This window comes from Stegodyphus dumicola, chromosome 4, assembly GCF_044657685.1.
Source record: "Stegodyphus dumicola isolate Sdum_Otavi_A_Nest chromosome 4, ASM4465768v1".
NCBI classification, from domain to species: Eukaryota; Metazoa; Arthropoda; class Arachnida; order Araneae; family Eresidae; genus Stegodyphus; species Stegodyphus dumicola.
Genome location: NC_140771.1, coordinates 32,059,742 through 32,082,253, shown reverse-complemented (window position 1 = coordinate 32,082,253; position 22,512 = coordinate 32,059,742). Strand labels below are relative to the sequence as shown.

Sequence of the window (22,512 nt, the reverse complement as noted above, 5' to 3'; positions counted from 1 at the left end):
AGCTTTGTGTGTGCAGTAAATGTTTGAAAATACAAGAAGGTGGAATTATTTTTCTATGAGGGGGAGGACGAAGAAAGGGGTGATATCACAATGGCTGATAAAATTTCAGATTTGACGCCTTTTAAAAGAAATTTGGGGTGTATCAACAGCTGGTAATTGCTCGAATACAGAACTGTTAATGAAAATTCAATTCCTCTAACAGCAAATTGCCGAAATGACTGTTCATCATACAATGAAGTGACAAAAGTCATGGGATACCTCCTAATATTTTGTCGGTCCTCCTTTTGCCCGGCGAAGTGCAGCAACTCGACGTGCCATGGATTTAACAAGTCATTGGAAGTCCCCTGCAGGAATATTGAGTCATGCTGCCTCTATAGACGTCCATAATTGTGAAAGTGTTGGCGGTGCAGGGTTTTGGGCACGAACTGACCTCTCGATGATGTCCCGTAAATGTTCGATGGGATTCATGTCGGGCGATCTAGGTGGCCAGATCATTCGCTGGAATTGTTCAGAATGTTCTTCTAACCAATCGCGAACAATTGTGGCCCGGTGACATGGCGCATTGTCATCCATAAAAATCCCATCGTTGTTTGAGTACGCGAAGTCCATGAATGGCTGTAAGTGATCTCCAAGTAGCTAAAGGTATCCATTTCCAGTCAATGATCGGTTCAGTTGCACCAGAGGACCAAGTCCATGCCATGTAAAAACAGCCCGGACCATTATGGAACCACCACCAGCTTGAACAGTGCCTTGTTAACAACTTGGGTCCATGGCATCGTGGGGTCTGCGCCACACTCGAACCCTACCATCAGCTCTTACCAACTGAAATCGTGACTCATCTGACCAAGCCACGGTTTTCCATTCGTTTAGGGACCAACCGATATGCTCACGAGAGTCGCTGCAGGCGATGTCGTGCTGTCAGTAAAGGCACTCGAGTCGGTCTTCTGCTGGCATAGCCCAAGGAAGACAAATTTCGCCGCACTGTCCTATCGGACACGTCCATCATTGAGTTCTGCGGTTATTTGAAGCAGTGTTGTTTGTCTGTGAACATTGACAACTTTACGCTGACGTCGCTGATCTCGGTCGTTAAGTGCAGGTGGTCGGTGGTGGGATGTTATGCCTGAAATTAGATACTCTCGGCACACTCTTGACACTGTAGATCTCGGAATGTTGAATTCCCTAACGATATCCGAAATTGAATGACCCATGCGTCTAGCTCCAACTACCATTCGGCGTTCAAAGTCTGTTAATTCTCGTCGTGCGGCCATAATCACGTCAAAGCCTCTTCACATGAATAACTTGAACACAAATGAAAGCCCTGCCAAAGCACTTCGCATTTATACATTTTCTACGCGATACTACTGCCATCTGTATATTTGCATATTGCTATCGCATGACTTTTGTCATTTCAGTGTATATTAATACCAAGTTTCATTAAACTCTGTCAATTAGTTTCACAGAAATTCGACATAATGACTCTTAATTGTGTACATGAGTGTATTTGCTTTTAAATTTTATTGACAAACTTGTCAATTTAAAAGAAATGTGCTGCCTGAAATAAGATATTTTTATCTTCCACTTGCCATTGTTTTGCCATTCAGCAAAGTGTAATAAAATTTAATTTTCCTTTTAAATGTAATGTATTTGTTATTAAGAAAAGTAATGATATGAAAGAAATAAATGCAATTTTTCATCTCTATTGCTATTAATTACTAGCTGGGCTAACTAAAATCCGTATATATATCTTCTCTTTATATTTTTGGCTAGTTGTAGTAAATGAGAGAGAACAAAAAAGCTGCAAGAGTGAAGGCAATTTAGAAAATAATATGGTTTCAATAGCTGAGATACCATATTATTAAGTTATAATGTATGCTCAGGTTTTGAGAGATATCCTGTTACCCCAGAATTCATGAAAGATTTTGTAGCGATTTATTTCTATTACTTGCATTTAGTTGCATTGTCTCAAAACAAAATGAAGATCATGGGAAGATACTATAGAGAATATCTGAGCTGCTGTATTTCAGCTATATTATGGAGTCCTTCCTTGAACTTAGAAACTTGCAGCATTATTTTTTAAATTTTTTTTTCCTGCTTCTCCAAACCACAGATACTCAGTCAATGAATATTGAGCACAACTGTATGCACTTATTTACAATTTATATTTCAGAAATTTATTTTATCATCTCCCTGAGCACTCTTAATCAAAACTGTGATAGAGCACAATAAAGTAGCTTTCATGTGCTTTGCTAGATCAAATAAGCCAATGTTATTTATGTATGCTTTTGTAGTTTCAGGATGATGATCCTCAGTCGTTATCATGTGCTACAGCAAAATTGACAGTTCACATGATGGAATTTGGGTACAGATGTCCAAAATATGGATTGAAACCAGATTTGCTAAGTGCCTTAAATAAATGTAAAATTCATTATGTTTCCCTATGTTTGTTCTATAAAGATGCATTTTAATTATTTTAAAAATTATTTTATTTTTCTGATCCAGCAACTTGGCAATTCCAGATATTTTTTTAGTAATTTTTTTCCCCTTTTAAGATTTTTGAAAGTTTTTCAATTAAAAAAAATGTTTAGTATGTTTTAAAAATGTTAATTATGCTCATTTATTTCTTTTTGAAAAATATTGACTGTATTAAAGCATAAAATTGTTCATTACATTTTAAAGACTTTATTTTAGGCTCTTCTAAATTTTAAGTAGGTTTAGCACCAATCTCTAACCATCTGAACTGAACCTCTTCCGAACTTTCCACATATTTTTTCCCCTTCTACTCAATATTACAAATAAATATAATACTTACCATATGTTGTCTACTCATAGTTATGAATAAACTTAATAGCCAGTAAGTATAGAACCAGTGTTAAAATTCAGCTGCAGTAAAACAAATAAATGTAAAATTTTGCTCTCCTTCCTGTTAGGTTATTATAAAAATAATACCAGAGAGTTTGTTTTAAAAATTACTGAAATACTTTATTCATACATGTAACATTTTAGTACTTTTTCATCTGTGAGAATTCTCAAAACGAAGTAGCTATGTTAAAATTTGAGCAGTGCAATTCAGCCACTTATGTAATTTTAGGTTTATTCATGTCTGTGAACCATTTTAAAAGTTTATAACAAATAAACAAAGCAGCTGATACAAAATGATTTTTCATATGATTGAAACAGAGATAAACTTTTAAAAATACATTGCTCGACATTGAAAATGCAACACCAAGAAGGAGTGGTCAGAAATTTATGCAAATTTTAGAGTAGACGCACGTCACTGAGTTATGCGAATGATGTGAAATGCGCAGCTCTCCGACGCACGTGAAGTCAGATATAAGGGAAGAAATGTGCAGAATGGGCAATACTCGTGTCGTTATTTCTGCCAGACGAATTATCAAAGAAAGTTGGTTTTTGTCTTGGAGTATACGTGTAATAAAAGAGCATGCCAGGCCGCCGTCAATGAAAGCACTTCCAGCAGATAGACGATTTTACGAGGGGTATGGCGATCGGGCTGAGAAGGGCGGGTTGGTCCTTACGTCAAATCGCAGCTGATACCCACATGGATGCGAGCACTGTGCATCAGGTATGGCGAACGTTTTTGGAATGTGGGAAGAAGGAGGCATGTAGGTGCAGTCAGAGTGACGTCAGCACACATGGATCGACGCATCCTCCGACAAGCTGTGGCGGTCCCGCAAGTCACTTGTACCGCGATTCTTCAGCATGTGCAAGATACCCTGGATGTTCCCGTGTCGACCAGAACCATTTCCCGTCGATTGGTTGAATGTGGCCTGCATTCACGTCGTCCGTTAAGAAGACTGCCATTGACCCCACAGTATAGACGCCAACGTTTAGAATGGTGGCGGACTGGAGAGATGTGTGGATGACAGAATGGTGAAACGTCGTGTTCTCAGATGAGTCACACTTATGTTTATCCAGTGATAGTCGCTGCATACATGTGTGGCGTCGACGTGGAGACAGATGTAATCCGGCAGTAACTGTGGAGTGCCCCCACCGTGCGACAACGTGGCATAATGGTTTGGGGCGCTATTTCCTACGATTCCAGGTCACCTCTAGTTCGTATTCAGGGCACTATGATGGCCCAACGATACTTGGATAATGTACTGCAGCCGGTGGAAATCCCCTACCTTCAGGGGCTGCCTAATGCAATTTTTCAGCAGGATAACCCCCGACCACACAGTGCTCGCATCTGCCAACATGCTCTGCAAGGTATACAGATGCTTCCCTGGCCACCGTATTCTCCTTACCTGTCACCAATCGAACAAGTGTGGGATGTGATTGGACGCCGCTTGCAGACTCTGCCCCTGCCTCGTTCAGAAGATGAACTGTGGCAAATGGTTGAAAGGAAATGGAGAGCCATCTGTCAGGACACCATCCGCACTCTTATTGACTCTATGCCTAGACGTGTTTCTTCGTGCATCGCTGTCCGCTGTGGTCCTACATCCTACTGAGCCGACGCCGTTCTCGCTCTGTATTCTGACTATCATTTTGAAATAAAGATCACTTATTGCTGCTTGCTGTCTCTGTCGTTTTTCCAAATTTCATCACTTTCTGACCATTCCTTCTTGGTGTTGCATTTTCAATGTCGAGCAGTGTATATGTGTTACACAAACACTCCAGCATTTCCATCTTTGTTTGTATGACAGACATTTCTGTAACATTAGGAGAATTTACTTTCACATATTGGAAAGCTGATTGTGACAGCTGAATAAAAAGTGATGATTACCTCTTTCAAAAAGATACTTGTGTTGACTATTATTGAGACCATTTGGGAGAGTATCCCAATCAGAATTTTCCTCAGAGATAGAAAAAACTATTTACTAGAGTATCTCAATCAAAATTGCATATTAAGAAGTGAAGAATTTAGAAGATAAGGAGGTGGCCATCCTATCTTTAGACTTAATACTCTGTGCCATTTTCATCTGAAGGTTTGCCAAAAATATTGTCTTCGACCTTTTATCCCTGTTATTTTCTTTACATCTGTGCATCATTCTAGCTGAGGTTGATAATGGTAAATTCTGTGTGACAAACATTTTAACACATAGATAAGTAAAGGTGGATATTGTAATACTCCTGCTTACATGAACTAAAAATTGCACTGTTCTTTATTTTATTTTATTGTTTTATATTTGTAATTAATTTTTATTTGAAATTATCAGTAGCAGTTCAGAAAATGTTGAGGAACAAAATATTACTCTGTCAGTATTTTAGAGCTAACTTTCAAGACATATTATGCATCAAATCATAATTATTATATGCTAAAAGCTCTAAAACTTCGCACACCTTTTCAGAAACTGCAGTTAAGTGATTGGATTTCAGAAACTTCAGCTATTTAAATGAATTCACAAGCAATGCAGTTATTCTACATTTATGTACACAGCATTCTTACCTATTTTTTTTTGGGGGGGGAGCCTTTGTGGTACAGAAAAAGCTAAGGACAGTCAATTTATCTTGCTTTATAATACAGGAATATTCAAAGTTCTGTTGAACAGAAATATGTTCTAAGAAAATATAGCAAAAGCATGAATAAGTCTATAGAAGATGTAAATTGCCAAAATTGGACATAATAAGTCAGGAATGTACCATCTAAAAACAGGATTTTAAGACTATTGCTGAGTATTATATTTATAATGAAATATTAAAGGTTTTTTTACTATATTAACCTTAAATTTATGTATTGTTTTATCTATTTTTATTATTGCTGCAAAAAAATGAAGTATTTCTTAAATTTTGCTGCAAAACTGTTATACTTTTCTGTAAAAATAAAAATAATAAATATAAATGATTATTTATGATAATGCCAAATGGCATCAGCAATTTTTGAAACAAAATTTACATTTAGTGCTGGGATATAATAAAACTAGAAACCCCGGCAGTCATACGAAATGACCGCTGTTTTAGATATTATAAATTGTAATTAAAATGATTTGTGAAAAAGTGTCTGTTAATTTAAACTGAATTACCCAGGGTAGGCAGCGAGAATGCTCCTTTGCTGACTGCCCACGGGGTTTCCTCCTTCTACTTGCTTAATTGCTTAAAGAAGAGTACAATGAAGGAAATCACTGACGGTACATTTCTTAAGAGCCCACCGCTAGCTCAATTAATAAAGGTGATTTAGATAATTAAATGTTAATTCACATGTCAAAGATTTCTTTGTACACAACATTTCTTGTGTAGATCTTTCCATCATTTTTAAGCTCGCCTTGCAGAGGACCATACAATACTTTTACTTTTACGTCCGTTCTTTCACAAACTCTTGAACAGGCAACATAAAGTTGACCGTGTCCAAATGCAGGCTCATGTAAAAAAATGCCAACACACTTAAGCGTTTAACCCTGAGACTTATTGATGGTTATAGCAAAGGTAAGTTTTACAGGAAATTGTCTATGTCTCAATTGAAACAGCAACCCTGTGGCATGGCAACTTCACCCCATTGGCTAGTACAGCTACGCAAGCAACCAATAAACTATCGGGGACGAACAGACACTTAAGCCGCATATATATATGGGGGGACGTAACATCATCTCCTTCGAAACGGATGGCTCCCGGGCTTAGTGTAGCACACCGTTGGATTCCGCATGTCCATGGCATGCCATTTTGACCATTCGTGTCTTCTTGGGATTTTAATTAGCCGAGATATTAAATAAAAACTAATTTTGCCCTATGTTTTCCCTACATTTTCCACTTTCTTTCTTGGGTTTTCCCTATTAGAGTGATTTGGCTACGTGCCAAATTCTTTTTTCTCGAATATCTACGGAACGGCGCCGAGTTGAAATTCAAGACGCGTATCCCCGGATTCGGAAAAATTCTCCGAATCCATCGATACTGTTCTCATCTTCGTACGACTTTAATTGGTTGAGATATTAATTAAAAACTGCAGAAACGTTAATTTCCGCACTCATTTTTCCGAGTGGCAACAATAAGCTCTCGGCGACACACACTTTAGCCACTTATATATATAAAGGAGATATACTTTTTCAGAGCATTTTTAGAAAAAAATTAATGAAAATTAATATGCTTTTACTAATAAAAAAAACAAATGTCACTATTAAAATATTGCAATAACACAAAAATAATAAAACATAATTTTTTTATACTGTCATTTAATAGTAACTTGTTTATGAGTGAAAATTTCTGTGATCGTATTTCTCATAGCAAAAAGATAAAATTTATTTTAAAGTCTGTTAAATTTAAAACTGTCTTTTGCAAGTCTAACTTAGAAGTTAGACTTAGGTTTAGTTGTTACAGATTCATTCAGTTTACTGTAGCCAATTCCCTATAAGTACTATATGAATAACATAAAGTATTGATTGGTCATATTTTGATATTGTTCGATTTAGTTTGGTTTCAATCCCAGGTGAAACCCAGGCTGGCTGCATGGTTGGTTTTCATGGTTTTGCCATGTGTAATGTGAATATGAGCCAGTTTTTTTCCAGGAAGTCCTCCATGAGGACATCCCTTCTCTTAGGCAGATAGCATTCATGGCTTTGCCATATTTAAACAACCCACTCAATTATCTGTACTGAAAAAATTTAATTTCATGAGTAAAGCTTTGAATAATGATAAGTGAAAAATTTCTGAATATGGTAATAATTATTATCTAAAACATATTTTTCAATCTTATATCAAGACCGTGAAGATCGTCTGAACTCTAAGGAGGATACTGACTGCTTGATCTGTTTGGTTTCAACACCTTGCAAAAAGAACTGTTTATATGACGGGAATCAAAAAGTTTTCAAAGAAAGCATTTGGCAGGCTTTTTCTGGAAAATATTGTGACTTCCTTGCCAGTAGACCGAAGATTTTTATATTTTTGGTAAGTTTTTTACAGTTTCTTAAAACGCCTCTTCTTAAAATGTTGAGACCAACCAACAGCTCTCAACAGTGGTAGTTCAGCCTCTATTCAAATTCTTGCAAACAGGCTAATAATATATGAGTTTTCATGGTTCTTTCAATGTGTAGCATGGTTTCCCTCAGAACCAGTTTCCCTTAGAATTCCCTTAGCATTCTTTCATTTTGGCAGAAACCCTCAGCAGGGCCGTTCCTAGCCCATTGGCTGCCTGCGTACTTTCCTAAGATTGCTGCCTCCAAATTAAAAAAAAAAAAGTGCTCAATGATTAATAAAATTTTTATTTCATACTCATTAAGTATTTACATATGACAAGTACTTACAATGAATTTAAAATATTTAGTCGTGGTATTGCAAAAGTTTGTCCGCCCCTGATTTTCTCCGCCCTTGTACTTTTATGCACTTTCCCACTAGGAACGACCCTGACCCTTAGTATACTTAACCATAGTTAAATAATCCAATCAATTTCAATGTGAGCTAATGAAATGCTGATACATCTGTAAGTCACTAAGTGCCCTTTTCGCTCTTTATACTTGCATATGGAAGGAGCATATTTTTCTCAATACATGTCAGAGAGCTTTGTTATTCCTATACTAAGCCAGAGAAAGACCTGAAGAATCCCTCCACCTGTTGGCCCATTGCATTTAACGAGTTGCATATGCAAGCTGTTTGAAAAGATGGTAAATAGCCATCTACTCAGTTTCGTGGAATATAATATCATAATGCCTTATCAGAGCAGTTTTCATAAAGAAAGAATGACCATGGATATATCCATTCATGAATAAAGGAAGAATGACCATGGATACATCTTTGGAAACATCCATTTGTAAAGCCTTTTAGAGGGGAAAAAAAAAACATCTTTTCTCTGTCTGTTTGACAACGGAAAAACTTATGATAAGGCATGGAGATATGGAATACACTCTGATCTTCATGCCAATGGCTTGCATGGCAACTTCCCTATTTCCATTAAAAATTTTTGAAGGCAAGGACTTTTCATGTCACTTTTGGCTCTGTTTTATCAGTTATCTTTGTACAAAAAGAATATATGCCTCAAGGGGGGAGGATCACTTTGTTCAATTTAAAAATAAACATTAAATTTAAAGGAATTTCCACCCACTGTTTTAGGATCTTTGCACATTGATGACCTGCAAAGTAGATGTCATGGGGCAGATATGAGACATGTAGAGAGAGGCACTTACAGATCACTCTGAACAGCATCCAGGAATAGTAAGACAAACAAGAAGTTACCTTTTCAAAACAGAAGACTGTGTGCACTTTTGTAGAAAGCGAGCTTTCCATCCTGAGCCTGAATTACATCTTCAGGGATCAGTGATTCCAGTTGAACCTGAAGTAAAGTATTTTGGGTAAACGTTTGACCGAAACCTGGCCTATCGTTCTCAGACCCTCTACCTGAAGAAGAAGTGTACCAGAAATTAAATCTTTTAAAAACGTCCTGGCGAATGGCTCATGGGATGCTTCTCACTTTGCATTTGTAGAGAGTTTGTCCACTCTAGACTGGCCTATGGCTCAGTTGTCTGTGGATCTGCACGGCCTTTAATTTTCTTGAAATTGGATCCAGTACATCATTAGGCACTGCAAATTTGTTCCAAAGAATTCAGTGTCCAGAGCCTTTATGTTGATTGTTTTTAACCATCACTCCAGCTAAGGAATGAGCAATTGCCTCTTCTTCATTATTTTAATACATTATGCTGTGTTTGCTTGATGATATGTGTGACCGGCTAGTTGAAGTACAATCATCTCGTATGCTTCTTTTTCTTTAAGAGTTCACTTTTTGATTGAAGAACACTTTGTCTGGTGCGTCCACCCAAGCAGTACAGCATTTTGAAATTCTGCCATGGGACTAGGCTAAATCCAAATTCTTGATGTTTTCTACCACTGCAATAAGAGAAACACTGAAGCTACATTCAGACGGGGGTGTAAAGGGCATAAGTGGTTAAAGCCGAACTCTGTTGCCAAGGCAACCAGTCTGTGCTACGTCACGAAATCTGGTTTAGGGCTCGTGGCATAGGGTTCAAAGTTTTCAACTTTATGCTGAGTTTGAGATAAGCGTCGACCAATCAGAGCGAAGCTAAAACAAAGCGGCTTTCTGCAGAAGATTTCGCTGTCACAAAACAAGCAGAGCGAACGTGGGAAATCAATCGCGCAGGAGAACAGCATGGGAAATTTGTAGACACATCCACAGATGCGCAAAAATAGCAAAATTAGCTCATTGGCCACGGTTTACACCCCATTCTCGCAGGTGTGAATGGAACTTTCGTATTTTATGCCCTTATGACTATGCCTCTATGCCCTTTACGCTGCCGTCTGAACGCAGCCTAATGAGATCATATACAAACAACTTTTCCTTGAACACCAGGCGTAAATATAGAAGCCATGTTCCCGTGTATACAGATGATCAAAAATAACTACAGTCAAAAGTCGTTAATCCGGACTCGTCGGGACTTCGGCGATTCCGGATTATCGATTTTTCCGGATTATAGATCATCAGTTTAAATCTGGTAAGATGGCATGCAGAAATTACAGAATTAAAAATATGAAACCGTAATTTATGAAATAAAGAGCAATTATGATCTAAAGGGTATCAAAATTTACAAAAAGAAAAGGCTTAATATTTATTTGTTTACTTTATTAAACATTTCCTTCAATGTAAGTTGCTTCGTTTCATGTGATAATACTTTCTCTTTAATTCTATTAAACAGATATAATTTCTTGTTTAGTTACAAAGTTCCGCTGTTTGCTGTGTTGAGAATACCGACTAATTTGTCAATCGAAATGTTTTCGTTTTCAATAACCTCTGGGTCACTTTCTTCACTATCGGAAGCGAATTATAATGACGAGGAACTTGATTTAAATCATATCAAAGACGGAGTATATCGAGATGAAATACTACACTTAGTACGGAATTATAAACCAAATAAAATAAAAACATCTGCTCTGAAGATAAGGATAGTGCTGACAGATCATCTTCCAATCCGCAGCGTGAAATTGATAAACAGATTTCGGATTTCAAAACATACTTTCGCTTTGTAGATACAAATTACATATTAGTAAATATATATCGGAAATTCTATTTGACATAATCTTTCTAATCTATCATAATCTAATAATGACGTTTCTGCCCCCCCCCTCTGCCGCAGAGCAGCGTGAAATTGATAAACAGATTTCGGATTTCAAAACATACTTTCGCTTTGTAGTAAATATATATCGGAAATTCTATTTGACATAATCGAAAGTTCAAGCTTACTTTTATAAAATTGCTCTAACAGTCTGCAAAAAATAATAAGCCGGATCCAATTCGAAGATTAAGGAACAACGCAATTTGCAACATTAACTGAATTAGATAACTTTAGCTTAGCGTATAACTCCGTTACACATTAAACGCGCATGCGCACAAACATATTCGCAGCTGTAAGGGTCTTATGCGCTCTCGTAAACGCCTGTGCGCATGCGTGAACGCGACGCATGCGCAGAAAGTTTGTAGCTTTGAGGTCCGGATTATAGATCATTCCGGATTATGGGTGTCCGAATTAACGACTTTTGACTGTAGTCATGTTAGGAAAGCATTTGTTATATGGCCGTAGGGAAAGTAGATATATGTACTACGCTTGCTCATTCTTGATGTCTGAACTAACTGCTCTATATTATGCAATTTTATTCATTTTGAAGCTATATCAGAGAAAGTTCACAATTTATAGAGACTCATATAGTTTGTTGAAAGCTTTTGAAATTTTTCCCAACACTTGCAATCCTGTAGTTGTTGAAGTTCTAAGGCTAAATTTAAACTTAAGATATGTGACTACCAAATTCTATACTGCTGGGTTCCTGGTCATGTTGAGATCAAGGGAAATGACCTGCCATACATCACAGCTAAACCTGCTGTCGATTTGTCAGCCCATTTGTTCCTCTTACAGATATTCACAAGGTCATCAAGAAAAAGGTCCTAACTAATGGCAGCTACTGTGGGATGTTCAGGTCAATAATAAGCTTAAAAGCATGAAACCTGTAGTGGAATACTGGAAATTAATTTGAAACTGAAGGGAGAAAGTAATGTTAACCTATCTTCGTATTGATCACTCTCAAGTCACACACAGTTACCTTTTGAAGGCCAAAAGTGAACCTGCTTGTTTTCACTGTTATAGTGTTCTGACAGAGCATTGTTTTTTAATTGAATGTACATATTGTAATGACTCTGACTTGCCTCTGCTGTATAATTGGAAATGAGGTCAATGCTAATTTTTTTCAATTCATGAAGGAGAGTGGTTTTTGTTACTTAATTTATTTTGTTTGATGTTGTATTTATGTATTTTAGTCCTACATATTTAAATGTATCTTTTAATTTATCCTATTATATATATATCTATCTATTTAAATGCATTTATCATATTTAAATGTATCTTTTATAGTTTTACACCTGTTTCACATCAGGTATCATTATTTGAATTGTAAGCAACTTCATCTCAGCATTCATCATTTTATAACTTCTTTTTATAAGTGTTCTGTTGTTTTAAATCCGTGATTGTTTCTAATTCTTATGTATAAGTAATTAGCATGTGTTTGGCACTTATAAACTATTAGATTGTGTGCCATGAAACCCACTACCATGACCACTACAAAGTCGAAAATAACTTTTCATTCTTCTACATTAAATCATACATTGTATATTTTATATGTAAAGAAAGTAGGTAATTTTGGTAATAAATCAATTGAAAAATTTACAAATGATTTGGAAATACACTTTGTAATAGACCGCCTTTTGTCTGATATAAAAAATGTAATATGGAGTGTAATCATAGTATAATATGCATGTCAGAAAAGTGAAATCGGTGGAGAATTTTTGGCTCAATAAATCATTCAGTAAAGATATACTTTGTTGTATATGAATTATATTGAATAATATTTTTTCATTTTAATATCAAAATATTTTCAATTTTTCCAGACATATGAATCTTCTGGTACAAAGAGGTTTTTTTCTTGTGTAGCGTCTGATGGACAATGTGTGTACCGTATTCCCGAGCATGCTGATTGCATAGAAATTCATATTAATGTGACAGGTATGTTGTTATTTCATATATTCATATAAAATAATTACTGATGCAAATTTTATGAAACAAAAATTTTTTATGAGGTAATCTATAAATTTAATATTAAGTTCTGTAAATATGTTGATGCTAATAACCATCATTGAGTGCAAATTCAGTTTAGAAAAAATGTTATTTATGGGAAAAAAACGCAATCAACTAAAGTCATAACATAAATAACCTAGTTCAAAATTCTTACATTACCAACACTGGAGAAAAATTTAGCTGCTTTCATATTTTTAATATTGTCTGGCAAGATTCTGTTACGATCAGTCTAATAATCTGATATCAAATCTTGCTATTGCCGCAAAAAGTAAATACTCAAATATATTTTTAGGTGGATTCCAAATAATATTATATCTATGAATTCAATTGCATATGCAATATAAAATTGCATATGCGATATAAAATTGTAAAAGTATTTTATTTCCATTTCTTTTGCATTTTGCTTTTCCACATTTTGGATCTTCAAATACTTTTAAGCATCTCAAAGAAAAGTCTACCATTAAAAATTTCAAAATAAATAAAACAAAACGTGTAAACTGTCTCATGCAATTAAAAGGAAAAAAACATGATTCTGTATTGTTATAAAGCATGTGACAGAAACTTCTTTTATTAATTTTTTTAAAGTAACAAACAGTCATCAGAATTTTCCATTACATATGCTGTACAGTCAAAGGTCTTTAATCCGGACTCGTCGGGACTTCAGTGATTCCGGATTATCGATTTTTCCGGATTATAGATCATCAGTTTAAATCTGGTAAGATGGCATGCAGAAATTATAAAATTAAAAATATTAAACCGTAATTTATAAAAAAATGAGCAATTATGATCTAAAGGGTATCAAAATTTACAAAAAAAAAGCTTAATATTTATTTGTTTACTTTATTAAACATTTCTTTCAATGCGTGCATGCGTAAAGCATACGTTATGCATAGCCAAAATTAGAAAATTGCAACCAGAAAACTAATTGATTTGTATTCGTGATATTTTATAATGACGAGGAATTTGATTTAAATCATATCAAAGACCGAGTACATCGAGATGAAATACTACATTTAATAAGGAATTATAAGCCGAATAAAATAAAAACATCTGCCCTAAAGATAACGATAGTGCTGACAGATCAACTTCCAGTTCATTGCGCGCCGCGACGTTCCCCCTCCCCCCCCGCGCAGAGCAGCGTGAAATTGATAAACAGATTTCGGAACGGTTAAGCCTAAACAAAGGATATGCCTTTATCCATTTTTTGGTGCAATTTCACTTTTTGTTTGATGGATATCAAAACATACTTTCGTTTTGTAGAGCCTTTGGGAGCTGCAGCATCGGGAATTCTATTTGACATAATCGAAAGTTCAAGCTTACTTTTATAAAATTGCTCTTACAGTCTGCAAAAAATAATAAGCCGGATCCAATTCGAAGATTAAGGAACAACGCAGTCATCAACATTAACTGAAATAGATAATTAGATAATTTTAGCTTATACCATCCGTTATACATTAAACGCGCACACGAAAACGTATTCTGCGCTTGTGCACACGCATATGCGCAGTCGTAACTGTCTTACACGCACGCGTAAGTGCCTATGCTCATGCGTCAACGCGGCGCATGCGCAGAAAGTTTTTAGCTTTGAGGTCCGGATTATAGATCATTCCGGATTATGGGTGTCCGAATTAACGACATTTGACTGTATTTACTTACATATCCCTGAAGTTTGCCTACCAAATATAACTTCACTTATGTGTTAATGAAAGTAATGAATATGCAACCAACACTATTGTTTTGGAAACAGTTTTATGATTTTACTTTGGAGTAGAGAAGAGCTTGTAGATTTGTAAAATATGTCTAGGAAATGGTTTCAGTATAGAAATGAAACACTTCACATAAGTTAGGCTATTATGAATTACATCAATATTTAAGCAATGCACAAAAATTTGCAAATAATTTTTATCATTTAGAAGTATTTAATGTTTAAAATCTGTATAAATTTATGGTTACAATTACACAGTACTGTTTTTCAATTTCTTAATATTTCAGAATACTAGCAAATTTTGTTAGAAAATCTCACCTTATAGTGATCAAAATTTTCTTCTTTAATAATTTATTCTGGATTAGTTATATGAATTAGGCTGCTAATTTAAATTGATATTTTTCTCTTTGAAACAGCTGTAATTTTGTTGAAACCAAACTGTAGCTTAATGTTCATATGTAGCTCTTTTTGTTTTTTTGATGAAAGGCAACAGTTACTCAAGTAAATAAACATGTAATGTGCATTTGTAGTTTGCTTATTTCTTTCTACTATATTTTAAAAATATATCTGCCATTTAAGTGATTTCTATCACGTTATCAGCACGATGCTCTAACGAAGTTTATTTGGCAGAAATGAAGAAGAGATTTTGATTTTTCCGAAAGAAAAAGAAGCAACATCCACAGCGCCGCCGAAGCTAAGCCTAAGACATTTAAAGCGATCTGATGGAAGAAATTAAGATTCAGAAACTCAACAGAGATTAATTGCCATGCTTGGAAAATCTGAGCATGAGCTCTTTTAGTTCAAAAAAATGTTGGGAAGCAATTGATCCAGGTTACAGTGCTGAATTAAAGAATGACGAAAAGAAAATTAATGAGAAACACTTAACCTTTCTATTCTTAGTGGTTGAAGACCAGCTCTTAGATGACATCGCTGACTGTGAAAGAGCGAAAGAAGCATGGGATACTTTAAAAGTTATCCATACAAAATTTGGACTCTTGCATTCTCTACAACTTTTAAAGGAATTTTTTAATGCAACTTTAAAACCTGGAGAAAGTGTGAGTTCTGATCTAAGTCGATTGATGGACCTGCACTAAAAAGTATCGTCTTGCAGACGGAGAAGTTGCCCTCATTATGTTAATGAGTTTGCCCAAGGAATATGAAGGTCTTATACTCAATTTAGAACGTGATGAAGATACATTGTCAACCCAAATCATAAATCGCGTTTCATCGTAGAAGAGAAAAAATTACTGCGCTGCACAGAAGTGAAAACAGAAATTTCTACCAGTAAGGTCTTAGGAGAAAAGCCCTCAAAACTCGAGATAAGTACAGAACTAAACTGTGCAGCCAATAAAAATAAAGCATAAAAATATACAGAAAAACCCGTTGCATTTCGTGTGGAGAGTGGGGTCATATTGCCAAAAATTGCTCTGCTGCTAAAACCCCACATGCAAAAAGGGTTTTTAATGAAATATATCAAGCACAGTTTGCTGATTCTTGCGGTGGGAAACCTGTCTGTGATTGGTACCTCGATAGTGGAGCCACTGAACATATGTGTTCTCAAGAGCAGAAATTTATGAATTTAGCTTCAGTGATATTGTTTTGAATTCTGTCAGAGAATGTGGGAAAAATGCTATTCATCTAGCAAATGTTCTGTATGTCTCTAAGCTTGATGGTAACCTTCTTTCAGTGGGAAAAATAGAAGAAATGGGAATGACTGTTTCTTTTTGAGAGGGGCAAAGCAGTCATAAGAGATCCAAAACCACAAGATTATGTCATTCTCACTGCACATAGGTATGGAAGATTATACAAAACTGAAGAGAAGCAAATGCACAAAATATACCTTTCCAGATATGAAAAAATTATGCATCAAAGATTAGGACATTTCCACCATGATGCAGTTAAAAAACTTATGGAAAGGTATGATTTGAATATGACATGAAGAAATCCAAGAAAGGGGGACTGTTTGTTCAATATGTATTTTTGGGAAAATGAAGAAGACTCCATTTCCCAAGGAAAAAGCCAAACATTCAACTAGATTACTTCAGTTGATACATACTGACATCAAAAGGTGGATCAAAGTATGTCGTTACCTTTGTTGATGACTACTCAAGGTATGATGTGGTTAAAACTATGAAATCTAAAGATTAAGGTCCTTGAAAAATTCATAGAATATAATTCATAGAATATGATTAAATGTCTTCTAGATTCCAACATCCCACAAGAATTGTGGCTAGATGCTGTGACTACTGCCTATTATTTGTGTAACAACTGTCCATCAAAAGCTACCGAAGGAAACATACCTGAAGAACTCTGGACCAAGAAGCCTGGGCAAATTAGTCACCTGAGAATATTTGGCTGTCGAGCTTTTGCTCAAATTGATAAAATGTTACAGAAAGGAAAGCGTGCTCAAGAATGTGTCTTTATAGGATATCCCGAAGGTGTGAAAAGATACAAACTATGGAATACAGAGGAAGATAAGTTTTTAGTGAGTAGAAATGTTAAATGTGATGAGACTGTTTTTCCATTGAGGAGGAGCCGGACAGCTACTCAAGCAAAGAAGGAAAATGAGGTGACCTTTAACTTAAATCATTCTGACAGTGAAGTAAATGTTGTTCTATTAGAAGTACCCATCAGTTGCACCACCACAGGAGTTGGAAATGTTGAAACCCCATTAAATGACACAGCAGAAGAAATTGAAGACACAGAATCAGCATTCCTAGAAGATTCTGATAGTAGTAAGGAAGACCCTATTGGAATCAGGAAAAGCACTAGAGAAAGAAGACCTAAAACTTACTATGGGGATCCAGTGTTATATAAAGCTGGTTGTGAAGAACAACCTGCCATCAAAATCTGTAAGAACCTAACAAGTGTAAAAGAAGCAATGAATTCACCAAATGCAGAGATGTGGAAAGAAGCCATGAAGGAAGAATTGTCTAATTTGTATGAAAATCAGACATGGGAATTGGTTCCAAAGCCAGCTGGCATCAAACCCATGGGATGCAAGTGGGTATTCAAAGAAAAGCAAAATGCAGAAGGAGAAATAATCAAATTTAAAGCTCGATTAGTAGCTAAAGGCTACTCACAAGTTCCTGGTAGATATTTTTCAGAGACTTTTTCCCATGTTGTAAAGATAAAATTTATAAGAATTCTTCTAGCCCTTGCTGTCGAGTTACAAATGGAAATTCATCAAATGAATTCATAAAAATCATCTTGAGAAAGTACTGAAGCATCATAGCATCATCTTTAGGACCACCAATCAATTAAAGATGGTTTGCACTGGCGATTTATCAATAGTTTCCTCACCATTTAAAGAATGGCGACCATAATTATAAGGAAATATCATTTTATCTCCAGTTCTTCAAACTACTACTTTAGTTGAAATACACAATATAATTTGCATTATGGCGAGGAAATGAAAGGGAGAAATGACAGTAAAGATTCAAAACATAAGATAACTGGTTACTGAAAAATAATAGTAAACCTTACAACTTTAATTTTCATATGTTAATGAAGGAAAGAAATGCTGGTTTAGCATTTATTGATGATGTGGATATGTCAGTTAGCTATAGAATATCACCCTCCACAGTCAAAGGAAATTAAAACCTTTGAAGTAAAAAGTATAATATAACAAAAAATGCAATGAGTCAAGTTCAAATTTACAACTTCAGTATGCCTCTTCTTAGAAGCATTCACATGGCTATAAAATTTTTTAATTTCCAACAAAATCAATTTTTTTCTCAGACTTTCAATTGCAATTAGGATTAAATGTTACTGTTACAGAAAATCTGTACAAATCCAAGGAGGTAAACACTAGTTCCACCCCCTTTCAAGGAGCTTCTATAGCAGAAAACCTAAAATTCATTGAAGAAGTGGGGTGTAGTGTTTATCTGCTTCAAAGGATGAATTTCTCCAAATTTAGAATATTAGTTCATTTGAATTTTTCTGCCCCCCCTTTTTTTTAATGATCAGTTTTCTAAGTACAATGTTTACTGATCTGAGCTTAAAAAAATTGCATAAGAATTAAAAATTTTTTAACTTTTTCTTTTCAGATGGTGAACAAGCATTGAGATGCGTACGAGCTTTTTGTTCAATGCTAAAAGAACATCGTCATAATAAAGATTTGCTTGATATTTTGATCATGCTCAACAAGGAACTTGTTCTTGATAATGCAGATAAAGATAATTCTGTGTTAGTAACTTCAACTTTAACTAGAGGAATATTTTTGCCTTAAGAAAATAAATAGCATGGTTTTAATTTATGTAAAATTTTTAAATGAAACCATCTACTCAATTAAAAATAATATGAAAACACTTTAAATTGCGGAAATATGTGTGAACTTAAAAGGTATAACTAGATCTGTGTGTGAGTGATATGATTTCAAAAAATTATTTCAGCTGAGCTGAAAATTATTGCATTGATATGTAAATGGAAATAAAGATAATTTTTTTAAATATAACAGCTCGTCGTCTGCTTTTTGAGTTGTTGCAGAATGAAGCCTTTTAATATCTTAAAACGTAATCTGCCAAAATCTTTCTTAAATGATTATGCTTTCATTGCAAGTTTTTTCCCACTAATATGTGTGATAGAATTCTTATTTATTTGCTGATGTAATATTTCACTGAATCTTTTGTTCCACCAAACATGTTGACCTAATAAGAAAATAACCATTATATTGCATGCAATTTGTGTAATTCCATATGATTTATGTAATATAATTCAGATCCTTTAAAACTGTCCTCCAAGCACTAAAGGTTAAATCAGATTTTCTCATGTTCTGGATTTATTCATTAAAAATTCTGAAATAGATTATTGCATGCAACAGCCAAAAAAAATTCTATTTTGGTGCAGTATGCTATATTGAGTTAATGAGGATACAAATATACTTTTGTTTTCTGTTCTTTCCAAATAAATATGCTAATTCTGTATTTTCATCACTGAAATTCAGTTTCAAAATCCACCAAACCCACACATGTGAATTACAGATCAGACGCATCTATGTCTCAGTGTTCTTATTTCAGTGCCTCCAAAATTGTTCTGTCAGTACATTCTTCGGCCAGTTCTAATTATGAAAAAATCTACATGAGTTTATTAAGCTATGTTCACAGTGAATCCTGGGAAAAGTCCTGTTTCACCAAAAATTTTAATGCAAGTTTGTACCGCATTCACGATCAAATCATTCATGTCATGTCATCGAACCGCAGTTTCATTACACACACACACATATATATATATATACAGTATATACATGTGTGTGTGTATATATATATATATATATATATACATACATATGAGGGTGAATAAAATATAAACGAGCATTTTTTTTAATAAAATGTATTTAATAGGAAACATCTGCGTTTCTACAATTTATTTTTCCTAAATAATCTCCTCCTTTTATGATGCATTTTTCCCAGTGCTTTGGTAATTCTTTCATTCCTTCCTCGTAGAATGAATTTGGGCGGGTATCTAACCAGTTGCGCACGAATGTTTTTACTTGATCGTCGGTCTAATCGCTTGACTCCAAGTGCTTCTTTGAGGAATCCAACATGTGAAAAATCACGTGGCGATAAGTCTGAACTGTAAGGTGGATGATCAAGCGTTTTCCAGAGCATTTCCACCAGTTTCTGCTGCGTTACACTTGCGGTGTTAGGCATGGCGTTGTTGTGAAAGATCAACACTTGTCAGATGGCACAGTCTCATCTTTTGCATTGACATTGAAGCCTAAGATGATCTAAGAGACCGTAGTAGTAAGTTGCATTGATGATCTGACGTCCGTGTAAGAAATCCACCAGTAGGATCTCTTCCAGTCCAAAAGGCTGTGGCCAACTCTGCAGACAATTGAGTTTTGTCTCTCATGGGGTTTCCTTCTCCACTCCGTGCTTGCAAGCTTTAATTAGAGGGGGATCATAATGCACCCATGTCTCGTCACAAATAATAATTTGAGAAATGCGAACTCGTGCATCTCTTTTATCATCATTCAGTAACTTTGGGACCCAACGAGCTGAGATGTTTCTGAAGCCCAACTACTTTCTGATGACTAAATGGACACTTCCATAGTTGACATCAAGTTGTGAAATTTGAAGCGCTATGCAGCCTTGATCCCATTCGATAAAACTCGCGAACATGTGCAGTGTTTTCATTAGTTACACACAACGACGGGGATGACCTTGATTCGCAGCACGTTCACGGCCTTACATGAATTCATTGCACCAAACTTTTACACTAGACCATCGAGAGTAGCTTCTCCAAACTGGGGATGCAGTCTGCGGTAAATTTCGGCTGGTGTCATGTTTTTACAGATGAGGAACTTTATAATTATGCTTTCCTCAATAGAGATGGGCACACTCTTCTTACTCATCATAAGAGCTACTAAATAAAGCACGGGACAAGCCAGCTAGTATGGTTGCCTTACTCTAAGCAATCCCACAGTTTCTGCTGCGTTACACTTGCGGTGTGGGCGTTGTTGTGGAAGATCAACACTTGTCGGATGGGAGAGTCTCGTCTTTTGCATTGACAATGAAGCCCAAACTGTGACGAGACATGGATGCATCATGACCCCCCCCAATTAAACGACTTGAACTGCCCAAAGGGCTAGTTGATATTTAATCGCCCTACATACATATATATATTTGTAATGAGATGACTTAGGAGTAGCTGCAATAGATTTGGCGATTGTCCTTTACATTATGATAACTTTGAGAGGCTCTATTATGTAGTTTAAAAGGATGACACTTGAAGGTAGATGTAACCCTAATTTCAATGCATAATATTATTTTTTGATAGCTAATTTTAGGAAACATAGTCCTCTTTACACATAATCATTATGGGTGTGACATGCAAACAATAATTTATATAACTTGCATATCATTAGACAGTAGACGGCAGAAGCAAGGGAGATTTCAAAGCAGCACTGAGCGGAGTAAAAAACAAGACTGCATAGTTTGCTGCAGCGGCATTTGTAGACGTCCCCTTGTGTAAATTTTGATCTGTGATCGGATTAAAAAAAATCTATAATGCTGCCCTTACGTGATGGCTTAATGCAGATTAATTTTCAGATTCATACATTAATAGCTTTAAGACAGGAAGAGGACAAAACCAAATTGGCATGAGGAATTAAGTGGACTATCGCCAGATTCAAGTTAATAATTTTCTTTCATGTTTTATATTGTAATGTATTTTGCAGTAATTAAAAAAACAGGCAATCTTCTTAGTAGAACATAAATTTTATTTCTAGTTCACGGAAATAGATAGTTTGAAGAAATTCTTTAGTGGCAAAACTTTTATACTACTACTAGCTGTTAAACTTCAGAGTTCTAATCTTTAAAACAGTTTCTCACGTTGCTGAGCAACGGTTACATAATGCAGATATGGCGTTGCCACTTCAACAATAAATATAGTTATTTATTAAATAACAAGATATTACACCCTCTCCCCCCTCCAGATAAACTTTAATTTATATTTTTACGGTTTTTTTTTTTTTTTTTTCTTTTTCCAACAACAACAATATCAGCACAATATAGAATTGAAATACAAGAAATAACATAATAACATACACTGAGGAAGAGAGGAAGGGAAAAAAATGTATTTTTTAAAATCTATATAGAGAAACAAATTATTTAATCAGACCAGGGAGTACGACTTAATGCGTCTACATTTTTATGGTTTTTACTACTTCGATGAACGAACGTGTAATTGTAGGGTTGTAGTACTAGTGCCCATCTCATAAGTCGTGGATTTAGACTCACATTATTTTTGAGCCAAACTAAGGGATTATGATCGGTCATGATGAGAAATTTAGTATGC

General features: G+C 35.3%; 1 protein-coding gene across 4 annotated transcripts in view; it reads left to right on the top strand.

The window, feature by feature from the left end:
* Positions 1 to 19,168, top strand: part of LOC118190910 (caspase-7-like) — a 112,745-nt gene extending 93,577 nt beyond the window's left edge. For all 4 annotated transcript variants that reach the window (XM_085814684.1, XM_085814687.1, XM_085814685.1 and 1 more), the window contains exons 10-13: positions 2,289 to 2,415; positions 7,646 to 7,830; positions 12,821 to 12,935; positions 18,762 to 19,168. In XM_085814684.1, the coding sequence (XP_085670810.1) occupies positions 2,289 to 2,415; positions 7,646 to 7,830; positions 12,821 to 12,935; positions 18,762 to 18,943 (609 nt within the window). In that variant the 3' untranslated portion in view covers positions 18,944 to 19,168. The remainder of the gene's footprint in view (positions 1 to 2,288; positions 2,416 to 7,645; positions 7,831 to 12,820; positions 12,936 to 18,761) is intronic.
* The last annotated feature ends 3,344 nt before the right edge of the window (positions 19,169 to 22,512 follow it).